At 34.8% G+C, this 27,060-nt stretch overlaps 1 protein-coding gene across 7 annotated transcripts in view; it reads right to left on the reverse strand.

Moving 5' to 3' along the window:
- The window catches only part of CEP350 (centrosomal protein 350), a 139,552-nt gene that overhangs the window by 41,562 nt on the left and 70,930 nt on the right, over window positions 1-27,060 (reverse strand). For all 7 annotated transcript variants that reach the window (XR_012331324.1, XM_073803734.1, XM_073803741.1 and 4 more), the window contains 3 exons: window positions 23,763-23,909; window positions 21,989-22,146; window positions 13,875-14,074 (listed from right to left, as the gene is read on the reverse strand). Coding sequence is in view for 6 of the 7 variants with exons in the window: in XM_073803734.1 (XP_073659835.1) it covers window positions 13,875-14,074; window positions 21,989-22,146; window positions 23,763-23,909 (505 nt within the window). In the remaining variant the exon portion in view is untranslated. The remainder of the gene's footprint in view (window positions 1-13,874; window positions 14,075-21,988; window positions 22,147-23,762; window positions 23,910-27,060) is intronic.

The raw sequence follows: 27,060 nt of genomic DNA on the forward strand, positions 1-27,060 counted from the left end.
TTTAACAAAGATCTAGAAGAACTAAAGAACAAACAGAGGTGAACAACACAATAACTGAAATGAAAAATACACTAGAAGGAATCAATAACAGAATAACTGAGGCAGAAGAATGAATAAGTGAGCTGGAAGAAAAAATGGTGGAAATAACTGCCAGGAAGCAGAAGAAAGAAAAAAGAATGAAAAGAATTGAAGACAATCTCAGAGATACCTGGGACAATACTAAATGCATCAACATTCGAATTATAGGGTTCCCAGAAGAAGAAGAGAAAAAGAAAATATTTGAAGAGATTATAGTTGAAAACTTCCCTAACATGGGAAAGGAAATAGTCACTCAAGTCCAGGAAGCACAGAGAGTACCATTCAGGATAAACCCTAGGAAAAACACACCAAGACACATATTAATCAAACTAACAAAAATTAAATTCAAAGAAAAAATATTAAAAGCAGTGAGGGAAAAACAAAAAATAACATACAAAGGAATCCCCATAAGGTTATCAGCTGATTTTTCAGCAGAAACTCTGCAGGCCAGAAGGGAGTGGCAGGACATACTTAAAGTGATGAAAGAAAAACCTACAACCAAAATTACTCTACCCAGCAAGGATCCCATTCAGATTCGATGGAGAAATCAAAAGCTTTTCAGACAAGCAAAAGCTAAGAGAATTCAGCACCACCAAACCAGCTTTACAACAAATGCTAAAGAAACCTCTCTAAGTGGGAAACACAAGAGAAGAAAAAGACCCACAAAAGCAAACCCAAAACAATGAAGAAAATGGTAATAGGAACATACGTATCGATAATAACCTGGAATGTAAATGGATTAAATGCCCCAACTAAAAGATACAGACTGGCTGAATGGATACAAAACAATAAGAGCCATATATATGCTGTCTACAAGAGACCCACTTCAGACCTAGGGACACATACAGACTGAAAGTGGAGGGATGGAAAAAGATATTCCATGCAAATGGAAATCAAAAGAAAGCTGGAGTAGCAATACTTGTATGAGATAAAGTAGACTTTAAAATAAAGACTGCTACAAGAGATAAGGAGAGACACTACTTCATGATCAAAGGATCAATCCAAGAAGAAGATATAATAATTATAAATGTTTATGCACCCAACATAGGAGCAGCTCAATAAATAAGGCAAATGCTAACAACCATGAAAGGAGAAATTGACAGTAACACAATAATAGTAGGGGACTTTAACACCCTGCTTACACCAATGGACAGATCATCCAAATAGAAAATAGATAAGGAAACACACACTTTAAATGACACAACAGACCAGATAGATCTAACTGATATTTATAGAACATTCCACCCCAAAGTGGCAGAATACACTTTCTTCTCAAGTGCACACGGAACATTCTCCAGGATAGATCACATCTTGGGTCACAAATCAAGCCTCGGAAAATTTAAGAAAACTGAAATCGTATCAAGCATCTTTTCTGACCGCAATGCTATGAGGTTGGAAATCAATTACAGGAAAAATACTGTAAAAAACACAAATACATGGAGGCTAAATAGTGTGCTACTAAATAACCAAGAGATCACTGAAGAAATCAAAGAAGAAATTAAAAAATACATAGAAACAAATGACAATGAAAACATGACGACCCAAAACCTATGGGACACAGCAAAAGCAGTTCTAAGAGGGAAGTTTATAGCAATACAATCTCACCTCAAGAAACAAATATCTCAAATAAACAATCTAACCCTACACTTAAAACAACTAGAGAAAGAAAAACAAAGAAAACCCAAAGTCAGTAGAAAGAAAGAGATTCATAAAGATCAGAGCAGAAATAAATGAAACACAAACGAAGAAAACAAGAGCAAAGATCAATAAAACTAAAAGTTGGTTCTTTAAGAAGATAAACAAAATTGATAAACCCTTAGCCAGCCTCATCAAGAAAGAAAGGGAGAGGATGTAAATCAATAAAATTAGAAATGAAAAAGGAGAAATCACAACTGACACTGCAGAAATACAAAGGATTATAAGAGACTACTCCAGACAACTATATGCCAATGAAATGGAGAACCATGAAGAAATGGACAAATTCTTGGAAAGGTACAATTTTCCTAGACTGAACCAGGAAGAACTGGAAAATATAAACAGACCTATCACAAGTAATGAAATTGAAACCATAATTAAAAGTCTTCCAGCAAACAAAAGTCCAGGACCAGATGGCTTCACAGGCGAATTCTATCAAACATTTAGAGAACAGCTAACACTGATCCTTCTCAAACTCTTCCAAAAAATTGCAGAGGGAGAAACACTCCCAAATTCATTCTACGAAGCCACAACCACCCTGATACCAAAACCAGAAAAAGATATCACAAGAAAAGAAAATTCAATATCACTGATGAACATAGATGCAAAAATCCTGAACAAAATACTAGCAAACAGAATCCAACAGCACATTAAAAGGATCATACACCATGATCAAGTGGGATTTATCCCAGGGATGCAAGGATTCTTCAATATACACAAATCAATCAATGTGATACACCACATTACCAAATTAAGGAATAAAAACCATATGATCATCTCAATAGATGCAGAAAAAGCTTGTGACAAAATTCAACACTCATTTATGATAAAAACTCACCAGAAAATGGGCATAGAAGGAACCTACCTCAACATAATAAAGGCCATATATGACAAACCCACAGCAAACATCATACTCAATAGTGAAAAACTGAAAGCATTTCCACTAAGATCAGGAACAAGACAAGGATGACCACGCTCGCCATTCTTATTCAACATAGTTTTGGAAGTCCTACCCATAGCAATCAGAGAAGAAAAAGAAATAAAAGGAATACAAATTGGAAAAGAAGAAGTAAAACTGTCACTGTCTGACGATGACATAATACTATATGTAGAAAATCCTAAAGATGCCACCAGAAAACTACTAGAACTAATCAATGAATTTGGTAAGGTTGTAGGACACAAAATTAATGCACGGAAATATCTGGCATTCTTATCACCAACAACGGAAAATCAGAAAGAGAAATTAAGGAAACACTCCCATTTGCCACTGCAACAAAAAGAATAAAATACCTAGGAATAAACCTGCCTAAGGAGGCAAAAGACCTGTACTCAGAAAACTATAAAACACTGATGAAAGAAATCAAAGATGACATAAACAGATGGAGAAATATACCATGTTCTTGTATTGGAAGAATCAATAATGTGAAAATGACTATACTACCCAAAGCAATCTACAGATGCAGTGCAATCTCTATCAAACTACCAATGGCATTCTTCACAGAATTAGAACAAAAAAATTTTACAATTCGCATGGAAATACAAAAGACTCTGAATAGCCAAAGCAATCTTGAGAAAGAAAAATGGAGCTGGAGGCATAAGGCTCCCCAACTTCAAACTATACCACAAAGCTACAGTAATCAAGACAGTATGGTACTGGCACAAAAACAGAAATAATCAATGGTACAGGATAGAATGCCCAGAGATAAACCCACGCACTTATGGGCACCTAATTTACGACAAAGGAGGCAAGAACATACAACGGAGAAAAGACAGCCTCTTCAATAAGTGGTGCTGGGAGAACTGGACAGCTACAGGTAAAAGAATGAAATGAAAACACTACCTAACACCATGCACAAAAATAAACTCCAAATGGATTAAAGACTTCAATGTAATACCAGACACTATAAAACTCTTAAAGAAAAACATAGGAAAAACACTCTTTGACATAAATCACAACAAGATCTTTTTTGACCCACCTCCTAGAGTAACGGAAATAAAAACAAAAATAAACAAATGGCACTTAAACTTAAAAGCTTTTGCACAGCAAAGGAAACCATAAACAAGACAAAAAGACAACCCTCAGAATGGGAGAAAATTTTGCAAATGAAACAACAGACAAAGGATTAATCTCCAAAATATACAAACAGCTCATGGAGCTCAATATCAAAAAAACAAACAATCCAGTTAAAAAATGGGCAGAAAGGGCTTCCCTGGTGGCGCAGTGGTTGGGAGTCCGCCTGCCGATGCAGGGGACATGGGTTCGTGCCCCAGTCCGGGAAGATCCCACATGCTGCGGAGCGGGTGGGCCCATGAGCCATGGCTGCTGAGCCTGCGCGTCCGGAGCCTGTGCTCCGCAGCGGGAGACGCCACAACAGTGAAAGGCCCGCATAAGGCAAAAAAAAAAAAAAAAAATGGGCAGAAGGGGCATCCCTGGTGGTGCAGTGGTTGAGAATCTGCCTGCCAATGCAGGGGACACGGGTTCGAGCCCTGGTCTGGGAAGATCCCACATGCCGCGGAGCAACTGCACCCATGAGCCACAGCTACTGAGCCTGCGCATCTGGAGCCTGTGCTCCGCAACAAGAGAGGCCGCGATAGTGAGAGGCCCACGCACTGTGATGAAGAGTGGCCCCCGCTCGCCACAACTAGAGAAAGCCCTCGTGCAAAAATGAAGACCCAACACAGTTAAAAATGAATAAATAAATAAATAAATTTATATTTAAAAAAGTCTGAAAATTAATGAAACATTCATTTCTTAAAAAAAAGGGCAGAAGACCTAAATAGACATTTCACCAAGGAAGACATACAGATGGCCAAGAGGCACATGAAAAGATGCTCAACATCACTAATTATTAGAGAAATGCAAATCAAAACTACAATGAGGTATCACTTCACACCAGTTAGAATGGCCATCATCAAAAAATCTAGAAACAATAAATGTTGGAAAGGGTGTGGTGAAAAGGGAACCCTCCTGCACTGTTGGTGGGAATGTAAATTGATACAACCACTATGGAAAACAGTATGGAGGTTCCTTAAAAAACTAAAAATAGAACTATCATACGACCCAGCAATCCTACCACTGGGTATACACCCTGAGAAAACCATAATTAAAAAAGAGACATGTACCACAATGTTCACTGCAGCACTATTTACAATAGCCAGGACATGGAACCAACCTAAAGGTCCATCGACAGATGAATGGATAAAGAAGATGTGGCACATATATACAATGGAATATTACTCAGCCATAAAAAGAAATGAAATTGAGTTATTTGTAGTCAGGTGGATGGACCTAGAGTCTGTCATACAGAATGAAGTAAGTCAGAAAGAGAAAAACAAATACCGTATGCAAATGCATATATATGGAATCTAAAAACAAAACAAAACAAGGAACTAATGAACCTAGCTGCAGGGCAGGAATAAAGAGGCAGAGGTAGAAAATGGACTTGAGGACATGGGTTGGGAGGGTGAAACTGGGCCAAAGTGAAAGTAGCACTGACATACATACACTACCGAATGTAAAAGAGCTGGCTGGTAGGAAGCAGCCGCATAGCACAGGGAGATCAGCTTGGTGCTTTGTAATGACCTAGGGGGTGGGATAGGGAAGGGGGTAGGGAGGCTCAAGAGGGAAGGGACATGTGTATGCATATGGCTGATTTGCTTTGTTGTGCAACAGAAACTAGCACAGTATTGTGAAGCAATTATACTCCAATAAAGATCTATTAAAAAAATGATACATTTTTACATTGTGAATGAGTAGTATAATCAGAATGGTTGAATAAATAAGGAAGGAATTTTTAAAATCCTCAAGGATATTCATCTACTCCAAGATAGAATGTGGGTAAAATTTTAAACGGCTTAAAAAATGATTTTAGGTAGTAGGGAAGAGAAGAATCCTCTACATTCCTGCTTTATACCCCTTAACATATTTTATTTTTATTCAGTAAGTAACATACACTGATTTTAAAAGTTCAGACAGTATAAAAGTTGTATAAAGAAGAAAATGAATGTACCACCACCTCCTGAGAGAGAACCACTGAAGAAGCTTCTCCAATCTGATGTCTTTGCGGAAGAATTCATTTTGGAAATCTTCATTTTTGGCCCTTGACCTTATTTTTGAAATTATAAAAGTAGTACATGAATGTAGTTGAAAAAACCCAACAAAACAAAACTTCAAACGGTATAGAAGGACGTAAAGTGATTATTTCACATGATCCTCTCCAACCACTTTCAACTGTCCAATTTCCACACCTCAAAGTAAACCACTGGCAGTCAGGTATGATTGGTGTGTGTCTTTCCAGACCCCTTCCTATACTTCCTGACTTTTGAAAAATTTATTCTTTTAAAATTGTGGTTAAAAAAAAAAAAGGGATTTCCCTGGTGGTCCAATGGTTAGGACTTGGTGCTTTAACTGCTGTGGGCCCAGGTTCAATACCTGGTTGGGGAACTAAGATCCCCACAAGCCACGCAGCCAAAAAAAAAAAAAAAAAAAAATTGTGGTAAAATACATATACATAAAATTGACCATCTGGATCCCTTTTTTTTTTTTTTTTTTTTTTTTTTTTTTTGCGGGGGGCTGCGTTGAATCTTCATTGCTGTGCACAGGCTTTCTCTAGTTGCGGCACATGGGCTTCTCATTGTGGTCGTTTCTCTTGTTGCAGAGCACGGGCTCTAGATGCACAGGCTTCAGTAGTTGCAGCATGTGGGTTCAGTAGTTGCGGCACGCAGGCCCTAGTGTGCGCGCGGGCTTCAGTAGTCGCAGTGCGCGGGCTCTAGAGCACAGGCTCAGTAGTTGTGGCACACGGGCTTAGCTGCCCCACGGCATGTGGGATCTTCCACGACCAGGGGTCGAACTCATGTCCCCTGTACTGGTAGGTGAATTCTTAACCACTGTGCCCCCAGGGAAGTCCCTGGATCACTTTTAAGTATACAGTTCAGTGGCATTAAGTACATTCACACTGTTGTGGTTGTGTGACCATCACTTCCGTCCATCTCCAGAACTTTTTCACCTTCCCAAACTGAATCTCTGTACTCATTAAATAATAACTCCCCATTCTCTTCTCTCCTTAACCCCAGCATCAACCATTCTACTTTCTGTCTCCATGAATTTGTACTCAGGTACCTCATATAAGTGGAATCATACAATATTTGCCCTTTTATGATTGGCTTACTTCACTTAACATGTCTTCAAAGTTCATCCATGTTAGTACATGTTTCAGAATTTCCTTCCTTTTTAAGGCTAAATAATATTCTACTGTATGTATATACCACGTTTTGTTTATCCACTCATCTGTTCCTAGAAACTTGGGTTTTCATCTTTAGGCTATTGTGAATAATACTGCTATAAACATGGGTATACAAATATCTCTTTGAGAACTTGTTTTCAATTCTTTTTGGTATATACCCAGAAGTGGAAATTCTAAATCATATAGTAATTCTATTCTTAATTTTTTGAGGCACTGCTTTACTATTTCCATAGCAGTTACAACTATTTTACATTCCCACCAGAACTGCACAAGGGTTCCAATTTCTCCAAATCCTCATCAACATTTTTTTCTTCTGTCTTTTTTGATAACAGCCATCCTAAGAGATGTGAGGTAATATTTCACTGTATCCCTGACTGCTGAAGACAGAGTTACATGTCAGTAGGAGTCTAGCAACATTTGTACGCTTTTTAAAAAATATGGACTATAGCAGTCAATCTTCAGCACTTCTTTTAAAATATACCCTATATAATGTGACATAAAACGAAATGGAAGAAACACCAAAACTTTTTAAAATGTATAATCTGCAGGTGTTGTCCAATATGGTAGCCATCAGCCTCATGTTGCTACTTAAATATTAAAATTAAATAAATTCAGTTTCTTAGTTCTACTAGACAAATTTCAAGTGTTTAGTAGCCATTGAAAAAAATCAGGCTTTGGAAAAAAGTCTCAGAGTTCTTTCCTGAACAATATTTTATAATGCTTTATGAAAGAAAGGTATATGGCTTAAATAAACTCCTTAACAATGGACATGTCATGTTTCTTGGAGCCCAAGCTTATTTTTAATCCCTCACTGATATTTGATAAATTTCCTGCCACATGAGTTCTTGTCACCCAAGACAGAACCCAGAAAATGAAATTTCCAGCCTTCCTTGCTGGGCATTGGAACTTAGGCATTGAAATCTGGTGTCTCCAATCTGATGTCCCTGTAGAAGATTTCATTTTAAAATTGAGTATCCTGAAGAAGGCGGCTCCATGTGGACTCTAATTTAGGTGGCTTTTGGTAGTGACAGTGGATTTCTCAGTGGTTGCAAAATTGAGTCCCTGGTGCAGAAGTGGCATGAGTGGGGAAATGATACAAAATAGCAGTTTTCTTTTTTTTTTTGGCGGAAAAAGAAAGCGTGGCTTTATTCTTTGCCAGGCAAAGAGGGAACACCAAAACAGCAGTTTCCTTCAGGGCTCTGCTGAGTAGCTGCTAGAGCAGTTTTCTCAGCAGGCCAGTTCTGTGGTGTGGTTTTAGCACTGCTCCTAGAAGCTCGGTGTGGAGCTGGCTCTCCAGTCATCTCAAAAATTCTATGAGCCATAAAATACACAGCCTTTAGTAAGTTACTTTTCTGCTTGATCTTAGTCAGCTTCAGCTATTGCAACAATGTGCCCTGAGGGGTACACTGTCATTTCATTATAATGTATTTTCTTCTTTTTCTTAATTTTTCTTTTATTTATGTCATTTTAGCTCATTAAATACACTATTCCTAAACCATATTTGATGAGATTAAAATTGCCTTCGTTTTATCACATTTACCCAGTAACACTTTCTATGATTACACAGGCCAACAGTTCCTGACAAATGGAGGCTTGAACAACAACAACTAGTCTTAATTTGCCTTCCAGGCATAGTCAGAAATGTTTTCTACTTCTGTTACAGCCCATGATGAAACCTGAGACACTGAATCTCTTTTCTCGGTCCTGTTAAATTTCCTTTCAAGAAGGAGTAGTCTGCAGCAGAATTTGACGCTACAGAATGAGGATGTGGAAGTTGACACAGAAGTCAGCCTCTGCTGAATAAACTGAAGAAAAAAGGAACACTACAGATGAACTATATTTATTGCATCATTGGTTTTCTTTATGTACCACTTGGTATGTATAGCTAAATAATATATCACTTAGTTTTGTTTGCTTTGAATTTTCTATAAAAGAAATCAAACTGCTTGCAGTCCTCTGTGATTTGTTCTAAGATTCTTGTATGTTGATTTGTTTAGCTGTAATTTTTTCTTCTTTACTGAGCATGATATAATATGTAAATACACCACAATTTATTTATCCATTCTCCTACTGATGTGGGTGGTTTCCTTTTTTCCCTGCTATTTCAAATACTGCTGCTACGAACAATGTCATATATATCTCCTAGTATAAATATGTATACATATCTATATGTATATCTCTCTCTCTATATATACTTATATATATATATAAGTACAGATAGATATATTTATATCAATCTATTATCTATCTATGTAAAAGTTCTCTACAGCAGGGCATCCCTGGTGGCGCAGTGGTTGGGAGTCTGCCTGCTGATGCAGGGGACATGGGTTCGTGCCCCAGTCCGGGAGGATCCCACATGCCGCGGAGCGGCTGGGCCCGTGAGCCATGGCCGCTGAGCCTGCACTTCCGGAGCCTGTGCTCCGCAACGGGAGAGGCCACAACAGTGAGAGGCCCGCGTACCGAAAAAAAAAAAAAAGTTCTCTACAGCAGTGGCTTTCAGATTTTTTACCTTAATCATAATATATTTAACCTATGTGTGACATAATGATATTTTCTATTTTATTTCAACTTTAAACAATGCTGACTAAATGGATTTCAATCCACTAAATGGATTTCATACATCGCAAATGGGGCAACCCACAACTCGAAAAACACTGCTGTAAGACAGCAGTCCTCATACATTTTGGCCTCAGTGAACACTTTACACTCTGAAAAAGTACTGAAGACCCCCAAAAGCTTTAGTTTATATGGTTATAGATACAGTTATATCTATCAATATTTACAATAGAAATTAAAATGGAAAATATTTATTAATTTATTTAAAAATAACAGTAAAAAACCTATGTTACAAACGACATTTTCTAAAATTCAAAATAGCTACATTTTTAAAAAAGTTTAGTTGAAAGGAGAGAAACTATTTTACATTAAATTAAAAACTTTAATGGCTAGCTTAACAGAAGACAGATTCTCATATCTGTTTCTGTATGCAATCTGTGGCTATATGTTGATTTGGCTGAAGTATATGCAGAAAATCTGGCCTCACACAAATGATACATAATTAGAAAAGGGAAAAGTATTTTAACAGTATTTACAGGTAATTGTGGATATCCTTTTTTAATGCCACACCAAAAGTAGACAATTGGTAGTTTCTTAAATGTTAAGCTGTAATGTGGAATCTGAAACCATATCTGTGAACTTTTCATAATCTGTTCCATTAAAATCCATTGGCCTGTCTTGCAATTTATTTATTTTTTTTAACATCTTTATTGGAGTATAATTGCTTTACAATGGTGTGTTAGTTTCTGCTTTATAACAAAGTGATCAGAGATATATATATATCTATATATATCTATATCTCCCCATATCTCCTCCCTCTAGTGTCTCCCTCCACCCCTATCTTGCACTTTAAATGGATCTTTTATCCATACTTGATTTTCTAATCATCACGGGACATTTGGAAAATATTGATTCACTGAGTTAGGAAGATCTTTTCAAATATTGGCACATTTTATCACACAATATGAAAAGATGACTTTGATATCATTACTCATACCAGGAAAGTCTTTAAAGTATTGGAAAGCTGTCAAGCTCACAGTAGGGGAAACAGCATTTCTAAAAGCCTTAAATCTTCACTTGAAAGTTTACATTTTATTACCGACAATAAACACTATCAGTTGTTTTTCTTAAAGAGTCAGAGTTGCTTCATGTGTTTCTGAAACATTGTTTGCAAATACTCAAGTCTGAATAACCATATTTTGTTAGTCATTTAAGTAAAAATGGTACTACATGAAAAAATTGCTAGTTCAGCTTGCAAACCAAACAACTGTAGTAAGTGCTTTTCTTCAGGATAACCATCATGCTTTGGCAAACACAAGTGCTTTATGAATATTTCCCATTCGTCACATAGAATATTAAAAAGATATGTACTCAAAATTGAGATTCAATAAATTAATATTTAAATTATCTAAATATTTAAATTAAAATTACATAAAATGTAAGAATGGCATGTTTTTATGGTGAGTACAGGGTGGTGAAGAATTCAATGACTATTATATGATTTGGTGCCACTGCCTTGATTCATATTAAGGCATCAGCAATTTTACCCACCATTATTTTTATACTACCAGTGTAATGCTGACACAGTGAAAAAGGCAAACAATATGTCAGTATTATTCAGACCTTCTGAAAGGATCTCAGAGACCATGGACCATACTTTAAGAACCATTGCTCTAGGATTTATACTTGGCAATGGAATTGCTGAACTGTAGGACATGTGTACCTGGCTTTATTATTTTTATCATTTTATTGATTATTTTTAATGCCTCGCCTTTCAACCTGTTTTTCAAACTAGGTTTAACAATTAACACTCACACCAGCAGTTCTTTGTTCCACCTACATACCAACAGGTTTGATGGATTTTTTTAAATGGGGTGAATGATGGCTCCCCAAAAGATGTGTCCATGTCTCAACCCCCAAAACCTGTGAATATAATCTTATTTGGAAAAAAGGTCTGCGGATGTAATTAAGTTAAGGATCTCAGGATGAGATCATCCTGGATTATCTGGGTAGGCCCTAAATTCAATGACAGGTTTCCTTGTGAGACAAAAGAGAAGGACAGACATGTAAGAGAAGACTGTGTGAGACTTAGTTAAGCAGACACGAGGAATGCCTACAGCATACCACCAGAAGCTGGAAGAAGGAAGGAAAGAACTGTCTTCTTGACCCTTCAGAGGGAGCACACAGTCCTGCCAAAGCCTTGATTTTGTACTTCTGGCCTCCAGAAGCGAGAGAATAAAAAAAAGTTTTAAGCCACCAAATTTGTGGTAATTTGTTATGGCAGCCCTAGGAAGTGAACACAGGCATGCAATGGTATGTCTTTATGGTTTTTATGCTCTGATTACTAATGAAGTTGAACACCTTTTCATATGTTTACTGACTGGAGTTTCTTATTTGTGAACCATTTGCTCTTTTGCCTGTTTTTTTTAATGTGGTTGTCATTTTATTATTGATTCATAGCAGTTGCTTACATATTCTTATACTATTCCTTTGTCACTCATATGTATTGCAAATATCTTATTCTGTTTTACTTTCTTTATATGTATTAATGAACAGAAATTCTTAATTAAAGTGAAATTTATCAATCTTTCCCTTTATGATTTTTGTCTTGCATAACGTTAAAGAAATCTTTCCCTCCCCCTGATGTCATAGAGATATTCTCTTATATTGTCTCTAAAAGTTTTATAGTTTAAATTTCACATTTACACCTTTCTCCCTCCTTGAGATCGATCTTTTTATACTGTCATGTAGGGACCCAACTTTATTTTTACCTCGCACAAAATTTATTGGAGAGTCCCTCCTTTATTCACTAGTCTCCTAAGTTACCTGTGTCAGAAGTCAACTTTCCATATATGCACAGATCTTTTTTGAGCTATTTGTTTCATAATCTATTTGTCTCTGATAACAAATATCATATTGTCTTAATTATTATACTCTTAGAGGTGTTGAAACTGGTAAGTTCCTGCATTTTGTGGTTCTTCTTTAGGAATGTCTCTGCTTTTTGGTCCTTTGCTCTTTCATATAAATTTTATTTTATTTTTATTTATTTTAATAAATTTACTTATTGATTTATTTTTGGCTGCATCGAGCCTTCGTTTCTGCGCACGGGCTTTCTCTAGTTGCAGTGAGTGGATGCTACTCTTGGTTGCGGTGCGTGGGCTTCAGGAGTTGTGGCTCACGGGCTTAGCTGCTGCAGGCATGTGGGATCTTCCCGGACCAGGGCTCGAACCCGTGTTCCTTACACTGGCAGGCGGATTCTTAACCACTGTACCACCAGGGAAGCCCTCATATAAATTTTAAAATAAGCCTGTCAAACCCTACAAAGAAATCTTGCCAGGTTTCTGATTTAAATTGTCTTGAACCTACCAATAAGTTCAGAGAGAACTAACATCTTTATGACACTGAAGCTATCTGTGAATATGGTAAAGTTCTATTTATTTTGGTCTTCTCTAATAAAATTAGTCTCCTAATAAAAAATTTGGTCTCCTAATAAAATTATAAATTTTTCTCCGTAAAGATCTTCAATACTTATTGTTAAATTTATAAATGGCATCTTTTAATAATTAGATTTTTCTAACCAATTTCTGCTTATCTACAGACATGCAATTGAGTTTTGTTTATGGATTTTATATCCACAACCTTGCTAAACTCACTAATTCTAATAACTGACATGTAAATGCTGGATTTTCTATGTGCATAGCCTTTTCATCTGCTCTTCTCAATAAGATAATGAGTTTTGCTTCTTCCTTTCACTCCGTAAGTGAAAATAAGCATCTTTTTGTCTAATTTCCAAATTCAAAGGGAAAACTTTCTATGTTTTATTATTAAGTATGAAGTCTGCTGCGGGTTTGGTTTTTTGTTTTCATTAATAGATATCCTACACTGGGTAAAGAAAGTCCCCTTCTATTGCTAATTTGATGTGAGATTTATTTGTTTTATTCCAAAGGCTTTTTTGGATTTTATCAAGTGATTTTTCTGAATCCACTGAGATATCATGTAATTTTTCTCCTTTAATCTGTTTAAGTAATTCACCACATTATCAACTTTTAGTAGGTGTTAAACCCCACGTGGTCCTAGAACAACCCATTTCCATTTCATAGAATTTACCCATTTCTTCTAAGTTTTCAAGTATATTAGCATAAAGGTATTCACAGTATTCTCTTATCTTTTCAATATCTGTAGCATTCATAGTTGTATCACCTTCTTCACCCTTAATCATTCACCATTTTTTAAAATAATTAAGTAAATCTTTCAGTTACATTAGACTTTTAGTATGTAGTCTGAATAGTTAGTCTTTATTACCTTTCTGTTCTGCTCTCTGGTCCTCCAGTTCTTTCTTAGGAGTTTTAGGTTTTATCAATTCTTTGTCCCAGGCAGCCAAAGCTTGTTTTTCCATTTGACGAATTTCTGCTTCCTCTGCATCTAAACGTCTCTTCCACTCTAGTAGCTCCTCCGCATGTTGGCGCCTTTGCATTAGTTTTTGCTCTCGCTTTGTCAGAAACCTATGGTTACACCATGAAAAACAGTGAGAGAACAAATCTATAGGCAGAAATCACTTTGAGAGCTTTATTACTCATTACGTTATCAAAAAGTTGTATAAAACAGGACATTCATAGTATTCCTCTGAAAAAAGTTTGAGATAATACGAGCTTTGGTAAGTGATAGTATTCAGCAAGTAAGAGAATTTATTTATTTTACTTGTAATTAATTATTTGGAAATTTAGCAAAGGAAAAACTGTGGGGTAATTTCAGGAAAAAAAATCTTCAGAATATTTGGCTAACCATGACTGATAGTACTTAATGTATTCATTCTTCATAGGTGATTCTTTTTCATAACAGAAGATACAAGGAATTTATTCTGAAGGCTAAGACCAGAAAACACACAAACTCAAAACAACGAAGACCAAAACAACAACAAAAAAAACAACCCCCAAAATCCCAAACAAGCAAGCAAACAAAAAACCTGTTCATGTCCCTTTTTGATTTTTATATTCAAATTCAGTCTGGTTTTGCTTCAGGTATAGTAAGTTTGGTTTTCACTACCTGGGAAATGCAATGTCAGGTGACAGTCTACCTGTTTTTCATGGAGAGAACACTGAGAACCACAGTCAGATGCCTTATGTATAAAACATGACTATTTATTTACTTGAGTAAAAGGATGCACCAAATGCCTCAAACTTCTCAATTTAACCCAATCTCTGGAATTAAACAGCCCAGTGTATCTTAGCTCCAAAGGGTTAGGGGACATAACTGATTTAGGAAGTTATTTGAGTAGTTAAAAAGCTACTATTTGCTCTCCTCAAATGTAGACGCCATAGCTAAATGAAAGGTGGGCTGCTCATATTGTAAGTGTTAGATCTGTAGTGGTAGCTAATCAACAAAAATACATTCACATATCCAACAAACACTTAATAAAAAGCACAAGAACTATCACTCCACTTCTTAAACAATCAGCATGTCAAATTAATGTGGAAACAAAAAGGTAAAATCTATGGGACGTTTGACAAGAGGCCCCTAGGCTGTTAGAAAAAAAAAGAAAGAAAAAAAAGCAATAAAAACAAACAAAAAGAGCATGCTCTATCAAAGAGTGCACTGAAAAAGGTGCAAAGTTACCTGACCAACTGGTTGTAGATATACAGCTGGAATTTGGGATGAAGGTTGGGAAAACAGACACTGAGAGAGGCCCAGTGATGAGACGTAAAGACAGAGAAGAAGTAGTGAACGGGAGAGCAGTGTCTACAAAATAAGGAGGAAGATTTTAAAACCAAGAGATCAAGAGGCAGAAAGAATGAAAAAGGGAAAGCATAAGAGCTGAGTGCAGAACTTTTTAATATGCTTCCTGAATAACATTATAAGCTACTCAGTTAAAGCAAGTGTTATACTTTGTGTGACATATAAAACATATACTTTTATACATCTTACCAAAGATTTCTGAATATACGTGCCTTTCTTCTCAGCTCCTGCTTAACCATCACGTATACTTTCAGGTAAATTTATTTGTTTGTGAGTAAAGTAATGAGAAGTAGAGTGTGAAGCTAAGTAAGTTTTCTCATAAGCTTTAACACAGAGTACAACAATTATGGGCATGAACCTAGCATATCAGCAATTGTATATACATATGTAATTCTCAACGAGTAGTTTTTATATCTGTACCTTGTCATGTATTTTAAGCTTGAATTTAAATTTAAAAAGCAGTACATTTGCCTTACTTAACCTTACCATTATAATCTAAGCTTGAATATAGTTATATAGTTTAAAAAGTCAATTTATAGTAAAAATACCTTGTTCACATCTACAACATAAAACTTACTGTCAACAGGACCTACTGGAGGTATCTTGCTTTATATTTAACAAAGGCCCACTTAAATAATAATACTGAAATACAATACCCATTCTATAAAAAACCACGATGAATAATTAAGAATAAACTAAGATAGTTTCAATAAACACTACCAGTAGTAAAAAAAAAATCATGCTGTGGACAATTCAATCAATAAGGTTAAAAGTAAGAAGAAATTCCATATGTTAAACTTATAAAAGTAGGAAAAAACTAATTGTTTCTCTCTTTTTTTAATAGTAAATAGACCATTGTATATATGAAAGGATAAATAAGTCTAATAAAAGGTTTGGAAAGGTTAATTCTCTTTGACAGAGCATGCTCCTGTTCACATGCACACAACAATAACCTGTAGATCAAGGCAACATTTATTGCCTTGGAAGGGCAAGGAATAATACCAGTAAGTCAAAGAAGTGAGAAAATCTAGGTATGAATCCAGTCATTCATTTGAATTTTAAAAAGTATGTAGAATCTTGACTACATGTATATCTTTAGATAACAGATGATTTCAGCGTCTGTTTCTCCACATACAACTTAATATTTCACCTTCCCTCTGTTCAGTTACATACTCGCTCTATCTCTTTCTTTCCCTCTCTCCCTCCCTCCCTCTCTCTCTCTATCATATCTGGATTGCCTTGATTTTCTGCACTGAAGTTTTTGTGCAATTTTGCCAAGTTTCAATAAGACACTTCAATCTTCCTTGCCATTCTTTATGAATGTATAATAAACTTATTTTGATGCCAATTATGCAAAAACAAATGTACTTGGAAAAGGTCCAAAAAAATCTATTCATAACATTCAAATATCACCCACCCTCTCAAGTATATAACTGCTAAATGCATGCATGACCTAGTACAAAAAGTAGAACATTGGAAGATGTGAAATAAACTGTAAAAAAAATACATATTAAATTTTTTTGTCCAACCCAATATAGAGGATAATAATTTTCTCTATTAGAACAAATACTAATTATTTACTTTCCATTTACAAAGATTAAGCATATTCAAAAGCTCTAGGTTAGAAATGAACAACAAAAGAAATGGCTAAAAAAAAAAAAAAGAAAATGGTTTAAGAGATAGTGTAAGAAAAGTTTAACTTAAAGTTGGAACTTCATCCCAGAAACACACATTCCTTATTTAATATACATACATTCTAGAATTCAAGTGTCTCTTAAAAGTTGTATAAAATTGAGATAAAAGAAGCAGTAGCACTTCACACTAGAGTTAACAATCCTTCAAGATGCTGCACAAGTAAGAAATAAACAAAATTTGTGAATGATGGAAACATAAATGACTATTAATAGAAAATGTTACTAATACACTTTATGGCTATTATCAAGGCATTCCCCAACAAGGCCTCTGACAGTTACAGAACACTGGACTAGGATGAGACATATGATAGATTTAATCTAGTATGGAAATAATTATGTTCCTATAATGTTTAAGCTTTAGAAATTCAAAAGTAAGTAATACACTTTTAAAGTCAAAATTTTACACTCTAAACTTTAGCTATGCAGCTATTCAACCGTAGTAATCAGGCACTGAGCACCTTGCCAGTTTCAACAAATACTATTTTGAAGGGTCAATTTCTACTGAGATACCTTTAAGTCATCAATGCAGTTATTTAAAAAAACTACAAGGTTGGAAGCAGATGTGCTAACTCAGTTTTCACTTTAGCTGGCTGAAGTCCAGAGAGTAGGGTTCTAGTTCTTCTAGCTCTGCCATTATGCTACCTGACCTGGGACAAGGCACTTAATCTCTGCAGGCCTCAATTTCTTCCTGTAGAACCAAGGGACTATACTAGATGACCTCCCTAAGGACCGACTAGTTCCAACATTTTATGATTCCTTCTTCATTTAAGTACTTCCTCACACTTTTTAAGCAAAATTATGATCTAAATTTTAAATAGAACTTCCAGTTCTAAAACCATTTGATTACGAAAGATGTTAAACAAAATAAAAACTTAATATCTTAAATTATTTTAAAATTCTTTCTGGATCTAAACAATTCTTTAACTCTATACTGTCACAAGTAAAAATGAAAACTAGTGCTTTTAATTATAAAATGGATCAATTCTTTTAAGTACTTAAGCATTTTAAATGATATTCAAAAAGGAAGATAAATGAGCATATGGATAGTACTGACCTAAAAGAAAATACAGTCTATTTTTCCTACAGCAAAATCTATTAAATTGTTTAATAATCTGCATATACTTAAATAAATTAAATAATACAGGTACATCATCCCTAATCTAGGAAGAAAAAAAAAAAGCACACTATCAGACTATCAGGATTTATTCATCCACTACACTTAGTCTAGAACCTTCTCTAAGAAAACTATATTTCTAATTTAAGGCAATGATATTTAATACATTGTTTAAAATTTTAATAAAAATGTCTTCTTTAATGGAATAGCAAAAGCCTTCACTTGCAAATGCAAAGTATTTAACTCTGAACACTCATCAAGAAAATTTCCTTGATATATATACTCTTTTCAGTAAAAATTTCTTCCTCTTCTGAGCTTCCTTAGCAATAGATTTTTATATACTTCACTAAAGGAACCTGATATTTCTTCTTTTTTCCACCTATACTATAAGCTTTTCAAGGGCAGGGTTTATGTTTGATTCATCTTCTTATCCCTCAGAACCTACTATATTCACACATTTCCCAAAAAATAATTGCTGAGGGAATAAGTATATAATTAATAAATAATACAGAAGAACAAGCTGCTATTAACAAATGAAAGAAAAAAACGCACTGTATCCTATTTTAACACTTAAAGAAGAAGATAAACACCATTCCTTCAGTGTTTCATTTGCTCAGTAAATAATTTTCCTAAAACAGAATTGGCAAATTAACAGGAAGAGTCAACTGTATGTTTTTTTCCCCTGAATATGTTTCACAGCTTTATACTGTAAATAATGCCCCTCACAGTAGTAAACAAAACTCAGATTTCGTTTACCAATAATTATCAAAAAACTGAGGGCTAGTCAGTCTGTGGCTTTTGCAAACATATTTTCATTATTACTAACCTCTTTCATAGTTTAAATTTCTTTTGCTCTTAACTATAGAAATGGAAATTATTTCTAAAATGTCAACTCAGTACACAGGTCAAGAAAAGCCATAGAGGGGCTTCCCTGGTGGTGCAGTGGTTAAGAATCTGCTTGCCAATGCAGGGGACACGGGTTCGAGCACTGGTCCGGGAAGATCCCACAAGCCGCGGAGCAACTTAAGCCCGTGTGCCACAACTTCTGAGTCTGCGCTCTAGAGCCCGCGAGACACAACTACTGAAGCCCACACACCTAGAGCCTGTCCGCCGCAACAAGAGAAGCCTCTGCAACAAGAAGTCCGTGCACTGCAACGAAGAGTAGCCCCCGCTGGTCGCAACTAGAGAAAGCCCGCGCCCAGCAACAAAGACCCAACTCAGCCAAAAATAAATAAATAAATAAATTTATTTATTTATTTAAAAAAAAAGAAAAGCCATAGATTAGAAATACAAACTTTAACAAAGGTATTGTTGTCTCAGTGAAATATTAAAGAAGGAAATCTTTCACTGGAGCCAAGAATAGTTTGACCACTTCAGAAAAATATTTATCACAGAATCAAAGTTCAGAGAGTTAACAATAAACAGTAATATATATGAAAAAGTTCCTCCCAAAGTTAGCTAAACTTATTGAGAAGGGTGACTATTTTCTGACAAGTGTTTTATATTAGTAAAATAGTAATCTCTTAGAAGATGGCCTTTTCTAATCTACAAAACAAATAATAGTGCCTAGTAGCAAAGGCTCAAATAATTTTATTAGTTATCTACTGTAGCAAATGACTACAAAATTAACTCACTCTATTGAGCTGACATTCCAACATTGTTGAAAGAGAAGTAACTCTGAAGCTTTGGTAACCTGAGTAGTATTCAAAAATTAGTTTTCACATTACAGTGGATCCCTGAACAGTGAGTGGGTTTGAAATGCATAGGTCCACTTACATGTGAATATTTTTCAGTAGCAAATACTGCAGTACTGCATGATCTGTGGTTGGCCGAATCCGCAGATATAGAACTACAGATACAGAAGAACCACATACATAGAGGAACCACGATTATGGGGGGCCGACTACGCAAGTTTTAGGCAGATTTTCATCTATGCGGAAGGGCAGCATTGCTAACACAACCCCCACGCTGCTCAAGGACCAACTGCGCTTTGTTCTGGAGATCAAAAAAAATTAACAGTGATCTCCGTTTTTAATGCACTGCTAATTTTGGAAAATACTCCACTTCATCCTCAAATTTCAGCATCATCTTCCAAACATTAAAACTAATTTCTCTGCAACTACTGTCCTTACCCCAGCCCTACCACAAACACAACTGCATTGCTTCAAACAACAAATCAATAAGTCACTGAATGCTTCAAGGCCTTTTCTCAAAAGTTTACTGCAGTAGTTGACAAAGGAAGGTAGAGCAATGATAAAAAAAATTCTAGGTCTTTAGTATTTTGGGCTCTGAGAAAATAAATAACAAAACTTAGAACAAAGTCAATAAATTCAACCTTTAACTTGTTATTTAGGGTTTTTAAAGTTTTAACCAAATCTCAAATAAACACCATATAAACTGACTAATCTCACAAACAGAATAGGATTAGCAGTTCCTTCCATGGATGTGATTAAAATTATTGGAATATTATTCATAGAGACCAGCAATGAAGATTTTACTGGTATAGACAAGCAAGGAATTGATGAAGAAATTTCCCTTGAAGCTGTCCTTCCTCCAACATGTATGATCCAAAGGCATTTAGAGGCAGATATAAAATGCCAAATCAGTTATAAAAATTTATGAGATAGATTATTCTGAATTCAAAGATCCCTGGAGCAATCCAGTATGTCTCACACTGGCTACTGGAAATTTTTATCAGGAAGTAAAAAAGAATTCCTATTTGAATAGTCTTAATTGGTCTATCCCATGGAAATCATACAAAAGGTACACTTACACATTTGTAACTATTCAGTTTTCACCCCCTTATATTTTTTATTTTAAAAATTTCTATTATTTAAACTTATCTTCATAATCAATTTAGGTATTTTTAAGTTATCAAAGGCCAATTTTAAGTTACTGAAGTGCAATTTCAATTAAGCAATGAAGTGCCAGTGTACAACACTGTACCTATAGAAAGTAAGGTTTGACTTACAACTGCTTGACTGTTCAGAAAATAACTAAATCATAGGTTGATGTCACATATAAACATAGAGTATTATTAAATTTGGTGATGGGCAGTATACTGCCAAAGGATATCAAGATACAACTTAAGTTTAATCTGTGGTTCAAATTGCTAACTTAAAATAAAAGAGCAGTCAAAAAAAATTTTAATGGACCTCTCTTCTATACTTAAAAAAGGTAGAAAATAGTCCACAAGCAGCTACTTTATAAGCGTATTTAACCAAATGTACACGCAAAGGAGTAAACTCTCATGTAAATGTCACTTGGTACGTCAAAGCTGACACATAATTGAGCTATATCTAAGTAAGAGTAGCTTTCTTTAAGAGTCTTCAAAAAATAACGCTTAGAAATGTTTTAGAAGAATGGTAGACTGCCAAATCATTCAACATCCCAGGAGAATTTCAGACTTTCTGGTTTTAATCGAGCAATTCAGACCCACTCACAAGTTTAAAATTTCACTCTTCTACTTGAGTAAGCCTCACAGTTGTCAGAGTCACAGGATGAGATCTCAAGATATACCATTAAATTGCTCCCTCAAGTCAGTGGATATGTCCTCAGATTTCAGAAAAGGTAAAAATTTCACACTTACTCATAACTTCTAATAAAAGAAAGGAGAAAACGCTGTCATGGGTATATGTGCAAATACTACTTTGGTTTTTAAAATAAGAAACCTGTCTCTATTTAAGATCAAGAAAATTTGTTTTATAAATAAGGTCTACAGTTAACTGACTCCTAGGATGACTTAATAACTCTGCTAAAATGCAACTGAATCCATAAAATTTTATGTTGTATCAATCTAATGAAATACATTAAAAATATTATTTGTTGCTACTACTTTCAGTGTAAATAGGAGATATATTTTTTAAATGAATTACTTTTCATCCATGCGGCTTCTCATTTTCTTCAGTTTCTGCATAATGCTGCTAGTTTCACTGCTGGAGATTGAAATGGGGGAAGGACTGCGGGTCTCCAAGTCAGTTGGAGCAGGACTGGTTGCCTTATTATCCTTTGTATCATCATCACTATGAGAGTCCTGCAAACAATAGGGGGTAGTAAAGTATTATAATTATACTGGAATTTAAGATCTCAAACTGATTTAAACACTGTCATTTCAAAATTAATTTATCTTCAAAACAGTATTTGTAAAATAGCTGAAATTAAGGTATTACTTAAAGGATAAAATTATATCACACAAGTAAAATGTATATACATGTACTTATATAGTCCCTAGATTTGTTGCTTAGGAGCAACAAAACCTGAATAGCAGTGAGCATGCTTAGCACCAGATCTTGATTTCTAAATAACTAGCCTCCTTGGAGAAACAGCTGATTCCAAGGCAGAGGCAGGGAAAGTAAAAGATGACCCTGAAACATCTTGTTCCAGAAAACATGAAAGTGCTCAAAGACTGATGGATACATGTCAAAAGGACACAGAAACCTGCTTGAAGAGGCTCCTAATGGCCCAATTTGAGAAAAAGTGAGCATCAAAACAAATGATGATAGTAACAGATTATAATGCTGAGTAAAACACGAATCCGTGAGTTCATACTGATATAAATAAAAGAATAAATTTAACTTTGACGAAGAACAGCAATGTATGTAGCTTCAAAATACCTTCATGCAATGCACTTATTAATTACAAAGAGAAAGAGAGTAACTATACAGTGAAGTATGGTAGATGCCACCTTAATCAAGTGTTCGAGTTAACATCATCAGTAATGAGATAAATCAAAATCAGGTGCCACCTGATTGAATGCAGAGAACAACACAGCATCACTTCCGTGATATTCCTGCCAAAGATGCACAACCTGAATCTAATTATGAGGAAAGATCAGACAAACCCAACTTGAGGACCATTCTACAAAATATCTGGCATGTAATCTTCCAAAGTGTGAAGGTCATGAGAGTCAAGAACTTTTCCAGACTGAAAGAGATTAAAGAGATAATGAAAACTAATGTGTCAATATTAATTTGTTGGCAACGTAACTCTCGACTGAGAAAATCAAAGCCCTTTGCACTGTGTTTGAAATTTTCTATAAATCTGAGACTGTTTCAAAATTTAAAGTGTATTTTAAAAATCAAAGCAGTGAATATTAAGAGATTTATTTAACTGTATTGCTATATAGGCTGAGTTTTCCAACACTATATTGACACTTTACAGTATTTCAGAATAGGTCCAAATTTTGTTTTTGTCTGAATATTTCCTTTGAACCTTGTATCATTATATTAGGCATTAGAGAGCTGACAAAAGTATTATGTAAAGAGCAAAAATAATTAATTCCTCCCATTAATTCTGAGGAATATATTTGGATTGAATATATTCCCATTAATTCTGAGGAATATATATTGATATTGATATTTGGATTGATAAGCAAAAACAAGGCTCTCTGTCCCAACTGAATTTATAAATGGAAAACATTTTTAAACTAATATATGACCTACATGTCCCTTTCAAAACTTGAATATCCCATGAGAGTAAAAAAAAGACTCACTTTACATAAAGGCACATACATAGAACTTTATCCTGGTGCATTACTGTATCACAGTGCTAGAATGAACACACCCACCACATTAGAAGATGAGGTAGAGTTAGTTATTAGCAAGCAACATGAGGCAGAAAACAAATTAATAATAATTTCATGTAATTTACCAATTTATTCTCCCCTGCAGACTTCAACTTCTCCTGAAGTTTTATGGTGGTCTGTCGGATCCTTTCTATCTCCTCCTGCTGTTTAAGAATCAGCTGTCTTTCCTTCCGAGCTGCCTTATTGGCTTCCTGAAGACGTTTAATTTCTGCCTAAAGTTTAAAGAGTTAGGCGAGGGATTGAAATTTGGAGGAGACAAGTCCAAAATAATATTTTAAAAAGAAAATCCAATCATCACATATATCAAAAATAAATACATACAGCATTTCAAGATAAAAATAATACTGAAAAATTTTTAAGCAGTGGAGGAAGAAAAAAGTCACATAACTCCATCACTCTAAAATAATTTAACATGATTCCTTAATTCAATTATAATTACAACAGACTGATAATTTCATATCCCTTTTTAAAACTTAACATACCCCTTTATATTTTTCCATAGTGCCATTTAGTCTTTACATTTATTTGTTTAATAACTGCATATCAAGTAAACTAATTAATGTAATCATTATTCTATTGCTAAACTCCATTCCGAATAGTGCTTTAATGCCTATAAATTGTTTCATACTATGGATTAGTTCTTTAGGAGAGATTCCAAAAAGTAGGACAAACAAGTCAAAGAGAATGAATGATTTTATGGCCCTTAGAATAGTTTCTAAAATTGCTTTCAGAAAAGAATTTTCTCCACATAAAATGCCACCAGAAACATTTAAGACTACATTGCACCAAACTCTCTCCACACAGAATATTACTGTTTTCTTTTGCTAATAGTGGGCAAAAAATGATACACTTCACTGTTAATAATAAAATTTAACAGACTGTCCATTTTTTTCATAAATTTGTTGTAATCTGTTTTCTTGTCAATAAAGTAAGCATAATAAAGATATTAATAACTTGTTACAATTTATTTAAATTTTAAAAAGAGATCTTTTAAACTATCTGAAAATGCAGAAAAGTGCACAATAAACATCTAATTCCAAAATCCCAAATTAACAGTTGTTAATACTGTCATATTTTCTCTTAGTCTTTAATTTCATAAAGAAATAAAAGATTACAGATAACACCAGTCTACAATTCCCTGCTCCAACTCCCTAGAGGTAACCACTATCATGGTATATATCCTTCCGTGGCATACATCCTTTTAAAATTCTTCTACAAATATTTGTACTTACCTGCAAAAAAATATATACTGTTTGGTTTGTATGTTTTAAAATATTTTATAAGTTATATCATACATATATTTTTTCAATCTTGCTTTATTTACAAAACATTGCTTTTATATGTCTCCATGTTGATTTGCCCCTAAATGCTGCATAAATTTACACTGGAGGTATACAGATTTCATGTATCTATTACCTCTATGGTTAGATAAGGTTGTTGTCTACTATTACAAACAATACTATAATCAATAGCCTTATACTTTTTGTCTACTTGGGCACGTGTATGAATTCCTCTCAAGCACCAGTTCTCGAAGTATGGTCCAAAGACCCTGAAGCTTCTTCTTCTGGAGACTCTCAGGGTCAAACTATCTTCATAATACTAAGACAAGACATTATTTGCCTTTTCACTCTCATTCTCTCATGAGTGTACAATGGCATTTATTCACATTTTGAAGAAAATAACTATAATTTTCAAAACAAACAAAATTAGTGAAAATAGTATGTAGATGTTTGCACATCTCTTTACTGTCTGGCTTGGTTTTTTTTTTTTTTTTTTGGTTTGGGTTTTTTTTTTTTTTTAATTGAAGCATAGTTGATTTATAATACTGTGTTAGTCTCAGGTGTACAGCAAAGTGATTCAGTTATACACTAATTTTTTTTTCAGCTTATTTTCCATTACAGGTTATTACAAGATATTGAATATAGTTCCCTATGCTATACAGTAAATCTTTGTTGCTTATCTATTTTATGTATAGTAGTTTGTATCTGTCAATCCCATACTACTAATTTATCCCTCCCCATCTCCGTGGCTTGATTTTTTTAAATACCATGCATTGCTCATTTGGAAAATGTTTAGTTCACTCAGTTATGCAGATCTTCCAAATGTTCACATATTTCATTATGCAATCCCCCCAAATCACATTTATTAATATCACTGTGATCTCGAAAAAACTTCTTTAGTATTAGGTGGTAGACAGAAATTTTTCAAAATTCTGACATTTGCTTGAAAGTTTGAACCTTATCATTGGCAACAAACACTGTCAGTTGCCTTCTTTGAAGTGACAAGCACACTTTGTTCATTTCTGAGAAAATGACTGTCAAATACCCTAGTCTGAACAAACACAGTTTGTCTCTGAATAACTCTTTCAAGTAAAAATGGTATTCCATGAAAAATATCTGGCTAGCTCAGCTTGCAATTCAAACTACACAAATGCTTTCCCATGAGTTAATCACCTTCCTCTGGTATCTAGGAAAAGTGCTTAATTGTGGGCTTCCCATTCCTGTCACGGAGAATATGAAAACAACAAGTACTCAGAAGTCAACACAATAAAATTAATAATTTTTACTACTTAATCAGGACATTCTTTAGTAGAACTAGATTTTTTTCGCTGCAAGTATGTGGCAGTGGAAGATATAATGACTACTAGCAGTTTCGTGCCCCTGCCCTGATCTGTGCTAAGGCACCAGCAGTTTTACCACCATTGTTTTTGCACCATTTAGTGCAAATGTCAACACAAAAAAGGGCAAATTCACATCTCACTATCCTTATGAAAATAGTTTTGATCTCCCTGACCCATGAAAGGGTCTCAGGAATCCCCAGAGCTCTACAGAACACCTTTTGAAAACTGCTACTAGCTTAAGCCTGAGTTTCTAAACCAATTAATGTATAATTTCACCCAATCCAAGCTTAGAAGAAAGAAAAGATTTTTTTCAAGGGGTTCTAAGGGGAAAGTGTTTGCATCTCTCTTAAGAATAAGCTATAAGGTTATACAAGTAAACTGTTCACTTTAAAATGGTTAATGGTGGGATTTCCCTGGTGGTTCAGTGGGTAGGACTCCGTGCTCCCAATGCAGCGGGCCCGGATTCAATCCCTGGTCAGGGAACTAGATCCCACATGCATGCTACAACTAAGAGCCTGCATGCCGCAACTAAGAAGCCCACATGCTGCAACTAAGACCCAACACAGCCTAAATAAATATTTTAAAAATAAATAAATAAATAAAATGGTTAATGGTATATTCATTTAAAAACGGTTATTTTATGTGAATTTCATCTCAAAAAAAAAAGAATAAGGAAAATATGTTCCTGTTGGATACAGCTGTGCAAAGATATGTGGCCAAATTCCTCACAGCCATCTCACTAC

This window comes from Tursiops truncatus, chromosome 1 (genome assembly GCF_011762595.2).
Source record: "Tursiops truncatus isolate mTurTru1 chromosome 1, mTurTru1.mat.Y, whole genome shotgun sequence".
In the NCBI taxonomy this organism is placed as follows: Eukaryota; Metazoa; Chordata; class Mammalia; order Artiodactyla; family Delphinidae; genus Tursiops; species Tursiops truncatus.